Raw genomic sequence first — 21,870 nt, forward strand, 5'->3', positions numbered from 1 at the left:
AAATGCCAAGGGAAGTAAGAAGGAAACCACCACACATCCAAAAAAATCAGAGGAAGTGCAGAAATAGCATAAGTCATGAGGAAGGAGATGTTTAGTGTTCAAAACTAGAAGATATTCTGGCCTCTCATTCTGTAGAGGCCCCAAGAAGGAGCAATTATCCTTGCATCACACAGTGAGTGAGCATCAGTCCAGAGCTCATTCCACCACATACCACTTACCTAGTGAGAAATCAAGACCAGGAGATACATGAAGTGAGAAAGTGAGAAGGTGCCAATGTTCCCTGACTCATCCAACTGACCCAGCTCGAGCCTATGGGGATTCTCTGTGACCCACTAGACCTTGACGACTAATGAATGAAGTCACTTGGGGTTCTGGGTTAATAGACCTGTTTCATCATTATCTATTTGAAGATTCTCAGTCACAGATGGGTCTTAGAAGCTTCATCTATCAAATGCGGGATTTGGTTGAGATGATTTCTCTGAGACGGAGGAGGCAGGCTTTCCCCAAGTCCAGTTTTCAGGTTTGGTGTGTGGGTATAGTATGGTTGTACATGTGGACATATATGTAAACAACATTTACTCATTTTTACTTATCCAAATCCCCAAATCACCTCTTTCAAACTCACATCCTCTGTCATTCTCAAGACCTCATGTCTTTGGGACACATTATATTCACGGGCACTTGACTCAGTGATGTCGTTTTATGGGTATTGGTTGTTGCTCATTTTGTTTTTGTTTGATTGTAAGAGCTCAGAGCAGGGAAGAGATTTTCAATTATGTGTGTGTGTGTCTCCCCCCATGACACCTGGAAGTGTGTCCTTCAATCAGTCAATCAATCAATATGCCAGGCACTGAGTTAAGGGCAGGTGTTCAATAAGTTTTGATTGATTCACTAGATTTGAGCTGTGAATGATGGAAAAGAATTGTTTCCCATGGAGGTGAATGGCTACCATGTTTGTCTTACATGCAGAACTGCCATAGCACAGAACTTTCCAACTGTTTGAATCAAAGATAGGGTTCCCATTACCTCCCGAATCTCCTTGATCTTGGAGCCTCCTTTGCCAATCAGTGACCCGCACTGGCTGGCTGGGACAACCAACCTTAGTGTTACTGGTGGCTTACTGGTCGCCGTGCTGTTACTCATGGAGTTAATGATGTCCTGGGGATGGAAAGAAAAAAGAAATAAAGGAAGATTTGATTATGGGCAGTGGAACTTGATCTGATTGTGCTAGAGAGCAGCCCAGGGGAATCTGTCATGTAGCATAGGATGGAGCTGGAGGAATCAGCCCTGAGTTTAAAGGGCTTCCCAGATCACTAATTGTCCTTGGTCATGAGCCTCCTCCAACACTATTGGTGCCATTTTACACTGAAGAAGAACTGAGGCTCAGGGATAGCCTCAGTTAAATGGCCTCGTACTGTACAGTTCATTGTGACAGGAAGGTTCTTTGGTCCATCAATCAACCAAAAGTATTGGTCAGTGGCTTCTTATGTGTCAGGCATATGGCACATACATTCTGGAGGGAAACAGCTCATGCCTTAAAGGAGCTGCAATTCTGTTCCAGCATCCTTTCAGGGAGTGCCAGCAGGATGGGTCTTGCTCTGAACATTGTATCTGTCCTCTGAGAACCAGCTGAACTCAGTGGAGACAAGGAGTCTTCTGAAGTGCTTTAGGCTGGCACCTGAGACCTGCCTTCATGCCAGAGACATGGACTACCTCAGAAGACCTCTTAGACCTTGCAGAACACAGAATCATAGGATTGTAGCTTCACAGCTGGAAAGAGGAACCTTAGGGTACAGTGAGCTCTCATTTTGCAGAGAAACAAACTGCGACTCAGACAGGAGAAGTGGAGCTAAGGTTGCACAAGTAATTAGTGGCAGAGCTGGCATTTGAACCCAGGACCTCTGACTGAAACTCAGCCTTCTTTCCTTGGCTTCACATCACCGCAGCAGCCCCCTCCCCAAAGCAAGAGCATGCTCATTACTCCTAAGGGTTCTTATCTATTTATCCAAGTAACTGTGCCAGGGTATGGATGCCTATGCATACCAACAGCCATAGGATGTTGGGGTGAAAGGGCTCTGAGGGGTCACTAAAGAAAGCTTTGCCCCAAATGGGAATCACTCTTCAACTTGAAAGTGAGATGCCCCTTAGGTAAAATGTGTCCTTGATAATGAGAAAATTGTATTTCTTGAAAAACAGCTCACCACGCAAAGGCTAAATGAACTAGCCTGTTCACAAGGAACAGCTGCCCTGTAACTTGGAATGGCTCCTGCTTGATTGGATCCTTGGATCTTGTGAGGAAATCTGAGCACTTTTAGGGCCATATTAGGGTATACGACCCTGAAGCCACCCTGCTACCCTCTTAGTTTTGTCCTGGAGCACTATGAGCAGCGTCACTGGGAGGAAACCCCAAATATTGGCGGCAGCACACTTGAGGAGACAAAAAATGGAAGCCAAGTGGGCATTGTTAAAGAGCTAAGCAAAGCGTCCTCGCTGACTCTGGGCATGTTTTGTTCTGTGAGAAACAAGCCCGGCTGAATCCAGAGAGACAGGAAATGACATGGAGGGAAGTGTGGAGAAGCAGGAGGACCAGAAACTCAGCAGCCCTAATAACAGAACCAAAATCAGGTGGAAAGGGGAGCCAGGCTTGGGGGAGCAGCAAGGACCGAGTGAGAGACCTACAGCCTCGCTAGCACCTTGGTGGTGGAGTGCTGTCCAGCAAGATTTCCCCGGGCGGTCGGGAGCAGTCTTTCTGTTGGTTGGTGTGGCTTAATATGATGAAGGGCTCAACGGTGCTGGGGGAAGGAGGTTGGTTTGGAGACCAAAGGCGCTAATGGGACCTTTCAAATGAAGACAAACTCGAATCTCCTAGTCTTTTTTCACACTTGCAAGCAAGCCGGGTTCCACAAGGGGATTCAGACTGGGCTAATCCCAGGCTTTGGCTATGACCTTCCATGAATGTTACAAGCATCCTGTGTTTATTCTGTTCATAGTGGGAGGGGGAGGGTAATGTTCTTACCTCCTCAAACTTGTAGGCGATCATGGCGAAAGCCTTGAAGATGGCATCGGTAGGGCCAGTAATGGTCACAATTCTTTCTGGGCAATTTCCTTCAGAGATGTTGATTCTGGCACCACTCTGGGAGAAGGAATGAAGCAAATCTCATGGGTTGCATTTAAGACTTATTTAGGAAAGAGGGCATTTACTCCAAACGCTTGGTCTGGGCTTGTTTGTGAAAACCAGTGCAAAAATATTCATACAACATCTGCCTGGCAATCCTCAGAAGGGAATTTGGATGTCCAGGGGCCCGCTTGCTACCAATTCCCTTTCATAAAAACCAAGGGTAAGAGCTCCAGAGGCTCATTCTGCCCAGTCTGCACAGATTGCATGTGGAGAGCCTCCTCTCTGCAGAGAAATGGGAACCAGCCCCTGAGATTCACCAGAAGGAGAGGCAATGCTCAGTGAGGATTTCCAGGGCACTGAGCTGAGGGCGAGACATTTCCAGTGGCTTAAGTGCAAATGACGTGTGTGTGTGCGTGCGCATGCATGTGTGCACATGCGCGTATGTGAATGAATCTATGTGCATGTGTGTGTGTGAGCATGTGTATATGTGTATGTCTGTGTGTACGTGTATGTGTGGGTGAGTGGATGTATGCTTGGGGGTACGTGTGTTAGGCAGCCGATCCTAGCCCTTTCTGGGAACTCTGGGTCCTCATGGGTATGAGGGAACTCCTTGTGCCCCTCTACCTTCTCTCCCATTGACAGGCAGAATGTGTGGCCCTCCCTCACGCAGTCAATGAAGGACCATGGATGCTATGTGAGGGCACCATGGAGGGCTTCCCTAATTAGTAACCTCTAAGGTTACTTAAAAACTGAAATGGATTGACTCAACTTACCTCCTCACGCATCTTTTTCACTGTTTCTCCTTTCTGAAACGAGAGTTAGAAAATAGAAGGAAATAATGACATCCACATTTCCATTTGTTGGAATGTTCCCAAAAGTCTGTCATGGTGGTGATGGACTACCAGGTTGGAAATATCTGTGCCTGAAAGGCTGCCCAGGGATGTAGGGTTGGCCTGAAAGAAGAGCTCCCATGAAAGTGGGATGGGACTGCTCTGACCATCATTAACTCTGTCTCTTGGAGGGGGCAGTTGGCACTGTGGACCTGACTAAAGGAATTTTGGGGTGCTGTGAGCCCCCAAATCCCAGGGAAGTTGGATAGCAGCTACCCTGCCCCTTAGGAAATGTGACCTCCATGTACAACAGCCAGAAGGGGTGACCCCTGACTGCCCACCTCCCTCCTCTCCCTCTCCAGAGCAGTGGAGACTTTTGACTCATGACCTTGTCTGGTTCCAAAAGGCCCAGTGGCCCAGTCTAGCCTGAGTGGGTCTTTCCCTTTTGGCTTTGTCTCCATATTTGGGTCAGGGCAGGGGTACACCACAGGCTCTGGTGGCCTTTCTGAGCTTCTCCCAGAGCATCGCCCTTCTGGACTCCATCCCTTATTCTGGAGGCTTCCACTGAACTTGGCATGGGAGCTCTTCCCTGGACCCAATATGCTTCCTGGTGACTATTTCCACAAGCCATGCACCCCGAACCCTAAAGATGTGAGCCCTTCCCTTCTTTCTTCAGGTATGCTCAGGGAATGAGTAGAAATTAGGGCTATGGTTGGGCCCTGAACCTCCCATGCAACAAACAAAACTTAGGGGTATGTTTTGGAGCTCCAGCATCCTAAAAGTTGGCCACACATTTTTCATATACACCATCTACAGCTATCTATGTGGTGTTCCTGCTGGAGTAAGTTCCTTGAGGACAGGACCTGTTACCCCTCAATTTTGTTCCTCTTGCTCTTAGCACAGTTACTGCTACAGAGTAGATGCTTAATTTATTCTTGTTCATTGACTGATTATCAGATTTTGATAAGTATTACCCCTCTTTTCAAATGAATTTCTCTGCATGAAAGAGGGATTTATCAGGCACTCACTGCTAAGCTGAGCTATGCCCAAAGTCACAATGCTCTTAGGTCATGAAAGACAAGTTCTGAGGGGGATCAGTCATTATCACATGGCTATTAACACCTTTACTTGGATAAATTTCCCATATTATCAGGTTAGTCACCCAGCAGAGAACTGAGGGACTAAGGCCCATGCCTGTGATGTGGAGCTGCCTGAGTGCTAGGCCAGGGGAGCAGTTCTGGGGAGCTGAGACCATTGGAATGTCTGGTTGGTTCAGGGGTAGAATCCAGCCTCCAAAGCTAACTTTCTGAGTGACCCTAGACAAGTCACTTTATTTTCCCTTTGAGTCTTTCTATAAATTTCAACAGTAGCAACTGTAGTGCCTAGCTAGGAGCCTGCTAAGGCTTGGGTGAGATAGTGATCCCTGAGAAGTTCTTTGTAAACACAGAAGGGCTCCCTGTGGAAGTGAGTGCAGTGATCAATAATGGGAAAGGCCCAGGGCCTCACTTTGGCTCCAGGACTGTGGCTGTTTCGAGGCTTCCAAGGGGAATAAGGGGGTGGATGTTTGAAAGCAAACTTCCTGTGGCATGACTTGGGGACATTCAGGAACCTGGAGCAACATGGACCTGCTAGGCAGCAGGACAGCCCAGAAATTGGGCTTCGTTTCAACAGCTGTGCAAAGAAGACTGTTTATAACACTAATGGGTTGTGCTCATCCCTGGTCCTTCCTCCAAAGCTCCCCAAGAGCCTCCCAAGTAAGAAATCCAGGCTGCTTTCTGGGAGCACAGGATGCAGAGAATGAGGGCTGTGGCACCCCAGTCTCCAAGGGCCCTTCCAATGCCGCTGTTTAACAGATGAGGGAACTGAGGCCTGAAGCCACCAGGGGAGCATTTGCCCAAAGCTGGAAAGCTGGTAGCTGGGTGGGGACAGGAGCTCAGGTTCCATGGCCTCCATGTCAGCCTCCTCCCACCAAAAGTGGTCGAGGATTAGCCATTATCAAAGATATTGCTTTCATCTCCACAAGGAGGAAATAGGAAAGTTTAGATGTAGAGGGTGATCCCACAATTGAGAAAGTGTGGACCAGAACTGGAATGCTGCATGGGGACCCTGCCTGACACCCTCAGGTCATATCCTGCTAAAAGGCAACAACTTCACTGCTGACCCCACTGGGGGCCCTGTCTCTCATTCAGTAATGGAAAACAATGGTGAGATTCACTGCATAACTTCATCTCATAAAGGGAGGGGCACCTTCTGGTGCCCTCCTTCCCCGCAGGCCCTAGAACTCCTGACCAGAAAGTACAAGGAGGCCAGTAGAGGGTAGTTGGAGGGCTGACTTTTTCCTCAAAATTAATCTCTCACTTTTTGACTTCATTCCTTAATTTAACCATCCCCCTCCCCTTAGAGAGCTAGTTCTTATAATAAAGAATAAAGAAAAGAAAGGAAAATGTTTAGCAAAACTGACTAGCTAGATGCCTTGACTACGTTGGGCACAGAGTCCTCAGTGGTCAGACTCCATTAAAGGAGGACAGGCTGCCCTTGCCATGTGTAGCCCATCCCCAAGCTCCCCAGACACAAAGATGATCCATCCTTACTGGAAATGGTCAGCCATGGAGCCTTTGCTCCCAACAGGGTGGCCGAAGCCTTGAGATCTGGCATGGAGGGAGTGAGAGACAAAAGGCAGAACCCCAGAGCTTGAGGGGGCACCAGAGACCCTGGAATCCCCCCAGAGCCCGCCCTAGCATCCTCTCTGAGACCTGTCATCCCAGACAAGTGGTTTTTCCAGCAGGACTCAGCAGCCTCCCCCTGGAAGATCACCCCACCCTACGGACTCTCGGTCCAATGGGTCAGATGCCTCTAGAACCTCCATTATAAGGAAACAGCCCAGGTTGGCCCTGTCTGAGCACCCTTTCTGAGGACTCTTCACTTCGTTCTCTCTTCTCCTCCCCCTTGTATGGACTGCCTTCCCCAGTCTGAATGTGAGCTCCCTCAGGGCAGGGGCTGTCTTTTTTCTTGCTTGGATCTTGACACAGAGAGTTTAATGATACCTCTAGATTTTGCTTGGCTCAGCTGTTCAGCCCTGGCTGACTGTCACAACTCTAGGAAGGGAAGCTGACCACCAGCCCCAGCAGCAGCTTAGTCAATTTTGGGAAAGCTTGCAGTTTTTAGGTTTTTTTTCCTAACCTTGAAATCTAAATCTGCCTCCCTGCCACCTTCCCCTCCCCCAGGCCCTCCTGGCTCTGCCCCAGGAGTTCATGAAGAACAAGCCTATTTCTTTTTCCCTGGCGGCCCTTCAAGGACCAAGAGGTAGCTCTCAGACCCTCCGTCTTCTCTTCTGTGCGTTGTGCCACACTTTCTTCAAACTGTCATTCTGTGGCAGAAATTGAGGCCTTCCCCCATCCCATCGACACTTCTGTCTACGCTCTACAGGTCATCCATGTCCTTCTTGCCCTAAACCCCTTGAGTTCAGCTTTTGTATCCCTTCTAAGGTCATCTAATGTCTCATTAACCCAATTCACTGCAATATCACACTGGTCTCCCACTGTGAGCTTGTGGGCCACCCAAAGTCCGAGGTCCTTTTTTGTTTGTCTGTTTTGTTTTTGGTGGGGTAGAAGGGTAAAATGACTTGTTATTCATCCTGGAAGTGCATTGTGAAGTCATTAAAGAGACTGTATTTATTATTAAAGAGACATTTATCCCTAACAGCAGAAAAAATGCAGATTAGAAGTCAGGGAACCTGAATTCTGATCCTAGCTTTTCCTCTCACTACCTGAGTGACCTTACATGAGTCACAGAATGTTCTGGACCTTGGTTTCTCCAATTGTAGTGAGGGAGTTGGACTTGATGATCTGTAAGGCTCTTAACCCTATCATCCCACTGCTGTTCAATCATGTCTGACTCTCCTTGACCCTGTGGACCTTCCAGTCTATGGGGTTTTGTGGACAAAGTTACTGGATGCTTTGCCATTTCCTTCTTCAGTGGATTAAGGGAAACAGAGGGGAAATGACATGGCCAGAGCCATACAGCCAGGAAGCGAGGCTGCATTTGAATTCAGGTCTTCCTAACTCCAGGTCTGCACTATCTATCTATCACCCTAGGATCTTATTTTATTTGTCTCAATGTCCCAGATTATGGAGACTTTGCATCCTGACTTTGCTCTCCATAATGTTGCATGTCTCCCCCCACCTCCACTCCCCACAGCTTTATTCCATCTGCGTAAGCAAACCCCCTCCACCTTTATCTGAGTCACTGAAGATCAGTGTTTCAAAAACAGCACTTAGTCAAGAGCTGTCCTTTCAGGCTGACATTGAACTTGAGCTCGGGCCCTTCAGCCAGCTCTGGAGCCACCAAATGCGGCTCCGTACTGAGCTCAGCTAGGACTGAGTGTGATCCCAGACAAAGATTGTACCTAGAGGCTGGTCCTCACTGACTCTCAGCTTGTCCTGAGAACAAGGCAGGACCAAATGGCTTTGACTGAAGCATAACCAATCTAGGTTCCCCGAGAGGGTTGTCGCTGTTGAATGGGTATTAATTGCCAGGAAGGTTATCCAATTTCCTCCTTTCTTATTTTTAAAAAGCAAATAGAGCAGCATGGTTTTGTTATGGTCTAAAATGAAGGCAGGCATGAGAGAGAATAGATTCTGCAGCCACAAGAGTCTCTGGGGCTCTTGGAGATATCAGGGCTTGTTACAAAACCAAGGATTATTTTTAGTTGCTATCTGAGACTACCAATTACCCAACGTGTGCTCACAATTAATATAATCAGGCATTACCAGGTCAGGAAGCATAGAGATAAAGGAGGACATTCCATGAAATAATTACCTTCCCAATGATGCTTCCAACTTCCTGCAGAAAAAGAGAAGACAAAAAAAAATGAGGCTTCAGACCCCTGGAGATGGAGCAGAGATGAGACAGCGCTAAGGGAGCTGCAGACTGGAAGCTGGAGAGTCCTCAGGGAGTCCAAAGCAGGCAAATGACTTTCTTTTCCTTCCTGCACTGTTCATCTTTCTCCCCCCACCTCTAGAGAAATGAACATGCCTATTGGATAAGTAGCTATTGTTTCCCTAGGTGCCTTTGCACATGCTTTAACAAGGCCTGTAAACAATGTGGATTCAGGGGAGCACACAGGGCTAGAGAAGCTGAGCAGCTGACTGTTTTCCAGATGAACTGTTCATGAGATGCACTATATATAAACATAAGACCTTTAGGGAAATGTAGAAGGAGTCAGTGAGGAAAATGAAATCCCTCTTCCCTCACATTAAGGATGTTTAAAATTCCTCTCTGTCCACATAACCTTAAAATCAATTGTGTCTTTGGAGGGACTTTTGGGCTCCATAGCATAGTATAAGAGTACTCCATGCTACTCCACTCCCACCAGCCCCTTTCACAGCCAGGACAGAGCCAGGGGCCACTGCCAGCAGCACAGGGCTGATATTAACTGAACGGCATTGACTTACCTCCATTTTGTCTTAGATTGGCAGGCTAGTGTTCTGGTTTTTCTACTGGTTTGTATTTTATTTATTTTTCTTACCTAGCCCTAATCACTGAGTAGGAGTCTCTTCAGACAAACTGAGAACTGGCTTAAAAAGGCCAATGTCCCCCACTGCATGTGGGGCCATTTTTCAGTCCCCTGATCTATGTCTTGCCACTGGACTCAGATGCCTCCAGAGGAGAGAGTGAGGCTGGTGACTATGCACAGCCCTCCCTCACTTAAATCCAATTCACTTGCAAGTCATCACCTTTCTGATGTCATTGGTCCTCTTCCAGAATGAAGGACAAACAACATCTTTGCCCTGAAGCATTTCACCAGAGAGCAAAACCCAGCCACCCAAGGAAAACTGGGCTTTTGGAAACCTGATTCATTCTAATAATTGACATAATTTTCTTTAATATCGTGTCTTTCATTGTGGTGATCCCTATTCTATGCAGTCACAGAATAAGGTACTTGCATTACATTGAACAAAAATTAAAGAAGCCCCTCGTATTGGTTTTAGACAAAGTACATGTGCAGCTCACCCTTCCAGGAAGTGTCAGAAATGTTTCTTTACTCAGTCCTATTAGATTTTTACAAAATGTCTAGGAAATATGGGGTGATACAATACAATGTGTCAAGTAGCTGTTAAATGTTTTCTCTGTGCATAGCATAGTTCTACAATCTGAAGGAGATACCAAGTCTAGATACTACATGGCCTTTGCCCTCATGAAGCCAAGAATTAACACAGACTGGTGTGCCACACAATATTACATTTTGTTTTACAGAGTTATCAAACAAAATTCTTGGAGAGGGTTCCCCTGAGAGGGAAGGTTATTACCAAATAGAAGAATCAAAGAAGGTTTTGTTTAACCAAAAGGGTGGATTTCAAGGGATGAGGAGGACCTCAACTGATGAGGATGGAGAAAGGGAACATTCTAGGCAAGAAGATGGTGTCATAAGCATTGTAATATGTGCATGAGAGGAAGTAATTGGTACTATTTTTGGGGAAATTGGAGTACCGACAAGGGGGTAATTTGTGGCAAGGATGGAGAAGTCATGTGGTCTCCAATCCTGGAGGTCCTCAAAGGCCAGGGAGAGGGATATAAACACCTCTCAGGAGACAATAGGGAGCAGCTCAAGTTTTCTGAGCAAGTCATAACAGACTCAATGTGCAATCCTAGGACCTTGATTTAGAGCTAGAAGCAACATTAATGACTATCGAATTTAACTCTCCACATTCTACAGATGAGGAGACTGAGGTCCAGAGAGTAAAGTCCCTTACTCAAAGTCAAATGGAAAGAAGGGAACAGAAGTGGGGTCAAAGTCAGTGCTATTTTCATCATGCCACACTGCCTCAATTTGTAAGCAAGATTATTCCAACAGTCCTATAAAGGACAAATTGGAGGAGTGTGAAAGAAGCAATGGAAATAACCGGAAAAACGTTAATGGAGTAGTTGGTGGGTGATGATGGTTGAGAGGAAGGGAGAGAAGGATAAATGTCATGTAGATTGAATCAAAGGGACTTAGTAACTTCTCAGATGGGAGAGGTGCTAGTGGCGATGAAAAGCCAAAGATAAATCCATATCATGAATATGGGAATTGGGTGAATGGTGGTGACCCAGAAATAGAGAGCTAGACACATGGGTCTGGAACTCAGAAAGACGTTAGGGCTGGATGCAGAGATTTGGGAATCATCTGCAATATGGTAGCTGAAGACATGGAAATGAATGAGAACATCAAAAGGGAGAATATAGAGAAATAAAAAAAGAATAAAACCAAATGGAAGGGGTTGGGAAAAGAAAAAGGAGGAGACTGAGGAGAAGCCAGCATGGTTAAAGGAGAACCAAGAAAGCCAATGAAAAAGAGAGTATCCCATAAGTCAAGGACTTTTAGGATTGAAAGGCCACTGGATCTGGCCATTGGTAGGTCATGAGTGGCATTAGAGAGAACAGTTAGAATAATATTAGGGTGTCCAAGGGGGGGTGAAAGTGAGAGTGGATAGTGAGGAAGAGAAGGAAACAAACTATTCAAGACAGCAGTGATGGGGAAGCAGAATTTATGGGACTGAAGGGTCAAGAGAAGAGGCCTAACCTAACCATGTTTGTAGGCAATGGAGAAGGAATTTCATTTAATTCAGCCGACCTGTTACAGGTGAGGGACTGAGCATAGTGCTGGGGTTACAAAGACAGATCCAACGCAGTGCTTGCCCTCAAGGAGCTTACATTCTCTACTGAAAGAGGATCGGCATCCTAGAAAAAGCAGGAAGGAACAGGATAGAAAGGAAAACTAGCCTTAGGAAAAAGTAGAGATAGATCTTTCAGAGTATGCAGGGAAGGAGAGGGGATGCTAGGAAAGCCTGAGGAATGGGGGTGGGAAGCTTCAGTCTTCCCCATGAAGATAACGTCTGAATTCACTTCCAACTTTGTGGTTCTTTATTTCTCTAAGTTGGAGGCAAAGCTATCTCTCTGTAGGGGTGAGGGGCAGAACTATAATTTGTGGCTAAAGAAGGGAAGGAAATATTTGGAAGTGTCATTATGGGAAATGAGAAAAGGAGTTCATAAGAGTAGATTAGGATAGTTGGTAGTACTCAGCTGAAGTGATACCCCAAGAATTTAGAATGGGTCAACTCAGTTGACAATGATGACTTGCTCCATTGATGTCCTGGAGGATAGGAGCAGGACTGATCCAACTAGAGGGTGGTGTTACTTGGAGGTTGGGGATAGCAGCTGGTCAGGGAGCAAGGGATTATAGAGTAATAACTAGTTACATATTATGCTGGTAATCTTCGGGATTCTGGAGGCAAGTAAAGCCAGGGCAGGTAGTGGTGGTGGTGGTGGTGCTGGGGAAATGAACCACATGAATATGAGGAGGGGTTAAGAAACCTGAGTCATTGTAAGAGCTTAATGTGAATGAGGATATGAGAGTGAGGGAAAGGTTTAGAAAGGTAAGAGTTTGAAGCTCCCAGACAAGTATGAAATGAACTTCTCCATCCATTGTGCTGATGGAGAGAGAGAAGGACCAAGTAAGGGACTCAGCAAATAGTGAGGTGTGAAGTCAGGTATTCTGGAGCCTAAATAACATGGCAGCCCCAATAGGGAGGCTCTGACTCTAAGCTCTCAGAGCACAAGCAGATTAGGTTTAAGATTTTTTCTTATTTGAAGAAAGCATGTTAATGTCTCCGTGAAAGAAACATGTGCATTTTCAGAACAAGGGATGTGCCCTGTGGGGAAAGCCCTGGGGATATCCAGAGATCCCTGTGCCTTCTTGTGCATAGCTTCTGAAACATGGGCAGTTAGCAAACAAAATGGCAGCCCTGTCCCCACTCCCCTTCAGTGCCTTTTACCTTTCCATGCATGAGCAGTCGGATGGTCAGGGTCACATTCAGGCCCCCTTCAGAGACTTTGGATTCCATTTTCTGTGGTGGTGCAGGAGTCACTGGGTCAAGGTGTGGAGGAGCTCTCAAGGATGGTCAGAAGGGATCCAAATGATGCTACCTGTACACAGAGAAAGAGAGTACATGCAGACTAGCAACTCTGAAGCCCATGAAAGTACCTCTCTACTTGAGTAATCTTCATCCATTTTCCTCTTGAAGAAACTCCAGCCTGGATAGCATCAGCCTGCTATATGTGATTGGTTTGTTAAGAAGATTACATTGTAGACCATCATGATTTCATGAATACCTAAACCTCCCCATGGTGCCTTAGTACATCCCACTGCCCACATTGATAAGGCCAAAGTGACTGGCCAACAGCTGCGGCGGGACCCGAGGAGGAGGCTGGACTCATGAGAGACATTTGAGGTCAAAGGTTCTTACCTGCTGATTCATGGACCACCAAGAGGGCCAGGGATAGATTTCAGAGAGTTCTTGAACGTGGATGTGTGAGCATCATATCTTTACTTCAATTTAACTAGTTCTTTTTGCAATCCTGTGTAGTTTATTTGCTGCATTTAAAAACAGAATTCTGCCACACTACCAAAGGGATCCATGATACAAAATAAGTAAAGAACATCTACCTAGAGGGTGGAAGAGGAGAAGGCAGAAAGTGCAGATGGCAGAGAAAACAAGCTGAGACCTGGAATTCAATTGGAGGACACTGAGGCAGAGGATCAGACAGAAGAGGTGTAGCCTTGACAGAAGGATGGGGCCAAATGCCTCCTCTGTGTTCATTCAATTAATCTCCAGCCACTCCTGCCTAGGAAGCCCCTTATGCTTGCCTCCCAGAGACTGCCTTCAAGGCTCAGCCTGAAGCCACCTCCTCTTGGAAGCCTTCTCTGATCTCACTCTTCCTGCCCCCAATATCCTCAAGCTTTCCAAAGGTACCTTACCTTGTCATTTCCTTGCCCCTTCACTCCCTTTGTGGTTGAATACTTATTTGTATGTAATAGAATCAACTCCAAGGAACATAAGATCATTCATAGGACCATAGGTCTCAAGCTTAGCAGGACCTCTGAAGTCACCATGTCCAACTCCTCACTTTACATATTGGGTAACTGAGGCTTGGGGAGGTGAAATGACTGATCCAATGTCATATAGGTGATACAGGACAATAGGATCTGAACCCATGTCCTTTGACTCTAAGATTCCCCAGTGCTTTGCATGGTTAAACTGGGGGAAAAAGAGCACATTTTCAATATCAAGCAGCAAACATTTATTAAGTACCTACTGCGTGCCAGAAACCATACAAATCATCAAGGCGGAGTCAGCCACAAAGGAACCATCCAAAATATTTCAGATGTTTTATCTCAGAAAGAGGTTTTGACAAATTGTCTCAGCCAACATTTTCCCTCTGAGGTTCTCACCCAGACTGAAGCTGTGACTGCTGTTTCTCCTACATAGGTAATGACAAGAAGTGGAGTCAAGATGGTGAAGAGCCAGGAAGTTGCCTGGGCTCTCCCCAGTTTCCATTAGAAACAACATTAAATCAAGCCTTTAAACAGATTCTGGAGCAATGGAACCCACAAAATGATGGGGTGAAAGAATTGTCTAGCCAAGAAAACTTAAAAGGATTTTGGGAAAGATCTGTCTCACTTGGGTAAAAGGGGAGCACAGCTAAATGCAGGTGGTGTAACAGGCTCTTAACCACAGCTGAGATTGGTAAGGTGGTCCTGGCTCAGCAGGCTAGTGGCAATGGAGGTCAGCCATGAGGCCTCTAACCCCAGCACAAAAGGCAAACTACTAGCTCCAGAACACAACAGGAGAGACTAGACCTGGCCACCCTAGCACAGTGGACATGCCACCAGCCAGAGGCCCCAGCTCAGAAGGCCAGTGACCAGCCCCCCAGCCCCCAGCACAAGAAGCTTGGGACAGTGCTCCCAGTATCCCCGGAGCAGAGTTCAACTTTAAAAGTCATGAAATGGACTAAAAATGAGCAAACCCCAAAACAAGCCCTGACCATAGACATCTACTATGGCAATAAGAATAAGAAAAACACAAACTCAGAAGAGGACAACAGCTTCCAAATGCCCAACATGCAAAGAGAAATTGGTGTCAGGCCTCAAAAGTCTTCTTGAAGAGCATAAATAGAGCCAGTTATGGCTTCCAATTTACTGGGAAGACACAGACATGAGGAGTCTGATTCTGGCTGCCATGTTGTTGAACAAGTTGTGACTGTCACTGAGGAGAGCAGACCAAGATGAATAGACCAAGATGAACATGTGTGGTCTCCACACCAGGGAGCTGACACCCCTGACAGGGCTTAGAGGGGGCAGCCTGGTCTTGTGGGCAGCATTTACTCTCCATCCATCACTGGTATGCCACAGACACCTCTACCTTCTCCCCCTTGGCAGCTCCTTTATGCCTTACCTTTCCCTGTTAAACCGAGAAGACATCAGGAGAGTCACAGAAGCAGAGACACAAAGGGAGGAAGGAGGAAGCATGGCTGGCCTGGACACTTCCTCCAGATGGAGGTCCTGGGAGGAGCTCACTGGCGAGGGGAAGGGGCTCTGGGGATGGAGGTGTGAGAATGATTCCAGGGGGCAGTGGAGAAGTCCAGAGTGATTGGAGTGGCACTGGGAGGGGAGTGAAGGAGGGACCAAGTTTGCTTACATTTCAGCAGGACAGTGAGCAAAATCATGATGTTCTTGTGGAAAATGCAGAGAGATGTGAAGACTAGACAACAGACAATTATGTGAATGAAGCATAGACCCTTCACAGAACTGACAGTTCTGTCAAAGTCAGTTTGGAAGGAGAACTTTTGTCACATGCCCCAGGCATCTTTGTCCCAGTCTGTGCTGCTCAACATTGTCATCAGTGACTTGGATAAAGGCACTCAGACCATGCTTAGTACTTTGCTGATAGTAGAAACCTGGGGTGGAGAGCTAGCACTCCAGGGGAGAGAGTGAGGATCCTGACAGGGCTGGAGAGACCAAATTTTTGTGCTGAATTAGAACAGGGGACATTGAAAGGGGCTCAATGTAAAGTTTTACATGGGTTCAAAAAATCAATTTCACAAGCACAGTCCGGTGACTCCAACAATATAAGCAGAAATAATAGCCAAAGGAAATTGAATGCTGTATCATTATCATGGCCAAATGTGGGCTCAGAAAACACGCCTGCCTCCATTGTAGAAGTAGAAGACTATTGATATGTAATACTGCACAGCGTGGCTGACAACGTTGGTTGATTTTACTGAATTCGTTTTTGACTTTTTTTTTTTTTAAATAAGAGAAGACCTGATGAAAGTTGTGGGGAAGATGATCATATTCAGAAACAAATGTGATATGAAAACAAATGGAATCAACGACAAAACATTAAATATGGGAGATGTGGCTAGACAGCCATGCATGTAAGAAGAGATCTGGGGCTGGTAGCTGACAGCAAGTTCTATGTGTGTCAATAGCATCTTACAACAGTCAGGATGTTCAGTGTAATGTTAGCAGAGTTTCACAGTGTGTGTTTGTCCTTTGTTGCCAAAAAAGACCATGCCATCAGAGAAATAATGACATGACTTGCACTTGACTTTGTTTTGAGTGAGGGAGGGCTGTGCAGGTCACCAGCCTCACTTCTCCTCCAGAGCTATCTGAATCCAGTAACCAGATGTTCATCAGGATGACTGGAGATGACCCAGGATGAGGCAATTGGGGTTGAGTGACTTGCCTGAGGTCACACAGCTAGTGAGTGTCAAGTGTCTGAGGTGAGATTTGAACTCAGGTCTTCGTGACTCCTGTACTGGTGCTCTATCCACTGCACCACCTAGCTGCCCCTTTAGCAGAGTTTACAGAAAGAAGGAAGGAAAAGCCCTCCCAATCTCTGCTCCTTGGGCCCCATCCTCCCCAGGGATAGCCTCTTCATTTCCTTGGTCAGATCCATCCTCATTTCTCCATCACAGTAGTTAGTTATGGCGATTATAGGCAGCCAGAAAAGCTTTAGAAAATGAACATGCTCCTCACACCTAGAGGCTAGAAACATCTACATAGGAAGAACCTTTGTGAGGGACTTCTTTCTATCTGGAACTGAAAAGACATTGGGCCCTGTGGGAACATTATTCCATGGAAGAATGCTCAGACATCCTCACTGTCTGCCCCATGACCACTTGGGTTAATCAATCAATGAATTAATTAATAATTAGTATTTCATGAGCCCAGAACTTTTTTCTTCCTGTCTCACTAGTGATGATGGTGATAACACATTCATATAGCACCTTAGCCTCCCTAGTCCTCAGATTCCTCATTTGTACATTGAAGAGGCTGAACAGATGGTCTCTGGTTCCCTTCTTCCACCCCTGATCTAGGAGCCTGTGAGGCTATCCCCCCAGGCAAGAACAACTCCACTTTCTTAGCCCATGGGAGAGCAGCCCAAGACAGTGGGAATAGCACTGGCTCTGTAGTTATTTGACTTACCTCGCACTTGGTCTCCTCTACTACACAATTAATGGCTGGACTCAAGAATTTCTTGATTCTTTTAAGTTCTAAATGTACAATCCCATGACTTAGGTTCAAGTCTTGTTTCTGAGGTTTGCTACCTATGAGTTCTTGGGCAAATCATTTTTCCTCCCTAGGCCTCAGTTTCCCCATCTGAAAAATAAATCCAAAGACTCTGAGATTTGCAGAGGGTCTCACAAACACAATCTCACTTCAAATTCACAAAATCTTTTTGAGGTAAGTGCTATTATTTCACCCAGGGGATGAACGGACAAGTGGAGGTTCCTAAAAGGGCTTATCCAAGACCCCTTGGGGCAGCTAGGTGGTACAGTGGATAGAGCACCAGTGCAAGAGTCAGAAGGACCTGAGTTCAAATCTCACCTCAGACACTTGACACTCACTAGTTGTGTGACCTTGAGCAAGTCATTTAACCCCAATTACCTCATCCTGATGAGGTCACCTCCAGTCATCCTGATGAATATCTGGTCACTGGATTCAGATGGCTCTGGAGGAGAAGTGAGGCTGGTGACCTGCACAGCCCTCCCTCACTCAAAACAAAGTCAAGTGCAAGTCATGTCATTATTTCTCTGATGGCATGGTCTTCTTCGGCAACGAAGGACGAACACACACATATCCAAGAACCACTGTCTGTAGGAAGGACTTGAACTCAGGACTTTCTGACTTCAAAGAACCTAACACTCTCTCTGCTATGCTCCGCTCTGCCTCAGCACAATGTTCTTATCCTAGCCCTATTTTCAGCAGAGGCTGCGAGACAAAGTTCTCTAAAGTTTTTGAATGGTTATTTCTATCTTCAGGGAGGAAATGTGGGGTGGTGGGTAGTGAACATGGCTTGGATTCAAGAAGACCTGGGTTTGAATTCTGCTTCAGATCTGTACTGGCCAGATGAGTCTAGGGAAATCACAACCTCTCTGGCCTTAGGTTCCTCATCTGTAAAATGAGGGGTATTAATAAAATTGACTTCATCTGTCATGAGGGTCAAAAGTGATCATATCCATCACATGCTCAGAAAACTTTCTAGGGCTGAAGAAGCTTGAACTGCTGTGACCCACCCCCCGCCATGATTTCCCTCTTTCTTGAGGGAGTTCCAATAGATGCAGGTCTGGGGGAACAAGCCACTCTTCTATTTAATGTCCAACAAACTGCTGCCCAGCTGGATAAAGTAAGGGTTATCATTACTATTGTCAACCAGCTGATAGATGACCGACTCACCAATCACCCTACTGCGGCATCCTGAACAAAGTATCATTCCAAAATTTTAGCCAACATGTCCACCTCAGGCTTTCTATATTTGAAAATAGCCACAACCTCAGAAAGAAGTTGCTCTGATGTTCCTCCCACAGAAGAAAATCAAGGCTGTCACCTCCTGCTCAAGACTCGGTCAAGCCAGTAACCATGACCCCACTAATTCATTTGGACTCCAGAGCTCATGGATCACTTCCTATCTAACACATTAATTCAGACTTTCACCCCTTTCTATTGAATTGGTCCCTTTTAATTAAAACTCTTTCTTCATTGTGCTCAGAAAACATGGGGCCCTGGGTCAGCCTGTTATGTAAATGTTTCCGATTGATTGAAAAAGTGGGTCATGTGTGAGGTGAAGGCTCCTGGCCTGGAGAATGATCAGCATTATTAAATTAAGCACGCTTCATGCTCTGTTGAGCAGGAGGGCTGCTCAGGCTATCCCCTCTCTTGGTGCAGGATGGGAAAATCTTCATCCCTGGTGCTTGGCTCGGTGGGGAGTGGACCACCGGGAAAGCATCTACCAAACAGCTCCCATGTCCACCGACTAAAACGTGGACAAAGGACTGGGGACCTTTTCAGGAGGGAGAAAATGCTTGCCTCTCCCAGTTTGTCCAGCAGGAGGAATGCCAGCCCTCTGGCTCTGGTTAACAAAGACTCTGTCCTCTGCCTTTTTTTCTTTTTACTCAAAAGAATCGAAGACTGGTTTTTTCTTGTCTCTGGACACCCTACAAATATTCTTTCCATTCAGTTCCTGGGCTAGTAAAATGCACAACAGGAGGGGGGAGAGATCTCAAATCACAATTCTGATCCCTCTCTTTTCTCTGGCTCCTGGAGTCTTTCTCTTTGGAGAGGAGACCATGGGACATCCAGGCAGTATCACAATGATCATTAATTAGCAAACTCCTTGAATCTAGTCACTGAGAGGAGCGTCTGAGAGAATGGAGTCAGATCACCTGGAGTAAATGGTCATGCCAGGTGCTCACCAAAGAGTAAGGGAACCAAGAACACCCGCTTGGGGTTGGCTTTCTGCCAGTGTGTCCCCAAGAGGGGCAGGTGGTGCAGGGGAAAGGCCTTTGGCTCTCCAGAGTCCTGGGATTCACACTCTTCCCCTACAGCCTTGGGCAATCTCCCTGTGCCTCAGTTTACTCTTTTTAAAATGAAGACTAGACAGACAGAAGGTCCTTTTTAGCTCTAGACCTTAGGAATCTTGCAGAGAGACTGGAATGAATATCCTGCTGTTGGGGGTGCTTAACTTGTGGAGGGCCCCATGGGACACAGAGGTGAAAGGCTGCCTGTGGGTTACTTTGAGGTTTGGCTTGTTCGGCAGGCCCACCAGCCGTGGAGGGGAGATACTGGGCAGGGAGGCCTTTCCAAGCCCCAGAGCCCTAACATAGGGAAAAGCCTCGACTATGCTAAGATATCCATTCCCTGACTCACCCACAGCAGCCGGAGCAGGATCACAGGCAATCTAGGCTGTGGGGGAGTGAGCTACTTGTTACTTCTTGGCTTATTTCACATTGCCGTCCCCATACACCCCACATTCCATCCCGACTGGCCCACTTACAGTTCCCAACACAGAACATTCATCTCCTTTTTCCATGCTGTTGTACAGCCTGTGCCCCATGCCTGTGATACCCTCCTTACTGATGAGGGCAGTGGATAAAAAGGCGCCATTAGAGGGAAAGCGAAAGGCTGAGGAAGAAGGGGAAAACATGAAAGGAAAAGACACCCTTTCCCTGGTTTCCCCTCCTCTCACTTACATCCACTTCACACATTTTTAGGGCTGACCTTGCTAGGGAGAAAGCAGCTGAGGAGTCCGTGTGGTCTGGGCTATGGGCCACATCTGTCTGTGGCCACAAGGTAAGTACATCAGGGTTTAGAGTCCAGCTTACAGTGGGATGAATCAGCCTCAGACCTAAGCAGGTGACCTTGGGCAAGCCCCTTCCCAGTTCTGGGCCTCAGTGTCCTCCGCTCTGTGGCTCCTTCCTCCCATGATCAGCCTGGGGGGGTGGGGGTGGTGGCGCGGCCTCCCAGAGGCCCCGGTCTGCCTTTCTATCTGCGTCAGCCCCTTCTTAGCCTGTCTCTGACTCCCTCCCCGGGCGATGATGGGAGAGGAGCGTGCAGAAGCGAGAGTGGCTGGCTCTAAATATAACGCAGGCTGCACATCTTAATTATTCTCTTCGAGCCAAAGTTAATTGGAAACAAAAGGCTCGGATCTGGGGGGATTGGATGCCTGACATCTCTTGCGGGAGGCTGGCTGGCCAGGGAGAAGCCAGGCTCTCATTTGCTGCTCTCTATTTGCGCTCTGCTGGGAGCTGAGCCTCCCATTAGGACCTAATCCAAGGCTCTTCAGAGACGGGCTTTATCTCCTGGGAACATGCTATCTCCCAAATGAAATGGACCCAGGATTATGACGTCAATGCCTCTGTCAGCGAGGACCAGGAACAAAGGACGAAGAGACACGCTGTGTGGGGGAGAGGCCCAGAAATGCACTCTCGGTACTTAGAAACACAGATAGACTGCGCAGACAGGCATCAAAGACACTGAGAATGGGCAGAGTGTCTAAGTGTCTAAGGACTAAGACACGGGCAGACGCGAGCATGGATGAATATCCCAAAATGAAATACTAGATTCCCTTAAATCCTACCTCAAAACCGAGGTGCGCTAGGAGGGAAACCTTTGAAAAGCCCCATTCCGCCCCCTCTTCCCTGGACAGCTCCCACTGACAGGCCCAAGCAGGGTTGGGAATGTAGACAGATAGGAGCTTTGGGAAGGTGATTTTGACAAGTTATGAGGAGGGACAGAGAGCAGACACGTGAGAAATGCTGTGGATGGGAAATCTTCATCTGTGGGAGAAATACAATGGAACTTTAATTCTGGGTCAGTATTGGGACCTTCCCTGGGCCAGATAAAGGAGCCAAAGTGGGTCCAGGGGCCTTCCTGGACAACACCATATGGGCATTTCCACAGCAAGAAGCAAAAGGGGAGGACCTCAGGCAGTGGGGAGGGGGGTGGAGCAGGAGGTCACTCTAGACCAACACCCACAAGCTCATTCACACATTTGTAATTGTGGCCAATTCACATATTTATAATGCCTCTTCTTCACCTGAGTGGCTGATATCACCTTTGATTTGTCAGTGCCATTCAAATCATTATTTACAATTTCTGTATGACTGACCCCAGGGGCCACAGTCAGTTCCTGTGCAGCCCAGCCTCATTCCTCTTTTTCATTTGTACTGGATTTATGGCTGTAAGGGAGGGGCATCTCTTACCACCTGAAGGTCTGTGGGGGGAGGGGGGGAAGGTTTAGAAGAGCCTCCCTCAGTGCT

The 21,870-nt window shown here is 46.9% G+C and overlaps 1 protein-coding gene across 22 annotated transcripts in view; it reads right to left on the reverse strand.

The window, feature by feature from the left end:
• The window catches only part of PCBP3 (poly(rC) binding protein 3), a 398,673-nt gene that overhangs the window by 70,778 nt on the left and 306,025 nt on the right, over nucleotides 1-21,870 (reverse strand). For 21 of the 22 annotated variants that reach the window (XM_072640817.1, XM_072640816.1, XM_072640808.1 and 18 more), the window contains exons 6-10: nucleotides 12,762-12,912; nucleotides 8,767-8,790; nucleotides 3,892-3,924; nucleotides 3,017-3,133; nucleotides 1,027-1,158 (exon numbers count right to left, since the gene is read on the reverse strand). In XM_072640817.1, the coding sequence (XP_072496918.1) occupies nucleotides 1,027-1,158; nucleotides 3,017-3,133; nucleotides 3,892-3,924; nucleotides 8,767-8,790; nucleotides 12,762-12,830 (375 nt within the window). In that variant the 5' untranslated portion in view covers nucleotides 12,831-12,912. Of the gene's footprint in view, nucleotides 1-1,026; nucleotides 1,159-3,016; nucleotides 3,134-3,891; nucleotides 3,925-8,766; nucleotides 8,791-12,761; nucleotides 12,913-20,329; nucleotides 20,906-21,870 lie in introns of those variants that run through there. The other variant, XM_072640800.1, reaches the window with a different exon arrangement.

The sequence above is a fragment of the Notamacropus eugenii genome, chromosome 2 (genome assembly GCF_028372415.1).
Source record: "Notamacropus eugenii isolate mMacEug1 chromosome 2, mMacEug1.pri_v2, whole genome shotgun sequence".
NCBI lineage: Eukaryota > Metazoa > Chordata > Mammalia > Diprotodontia > Macropodidae > Notamacropus > Notamacropus eugenii.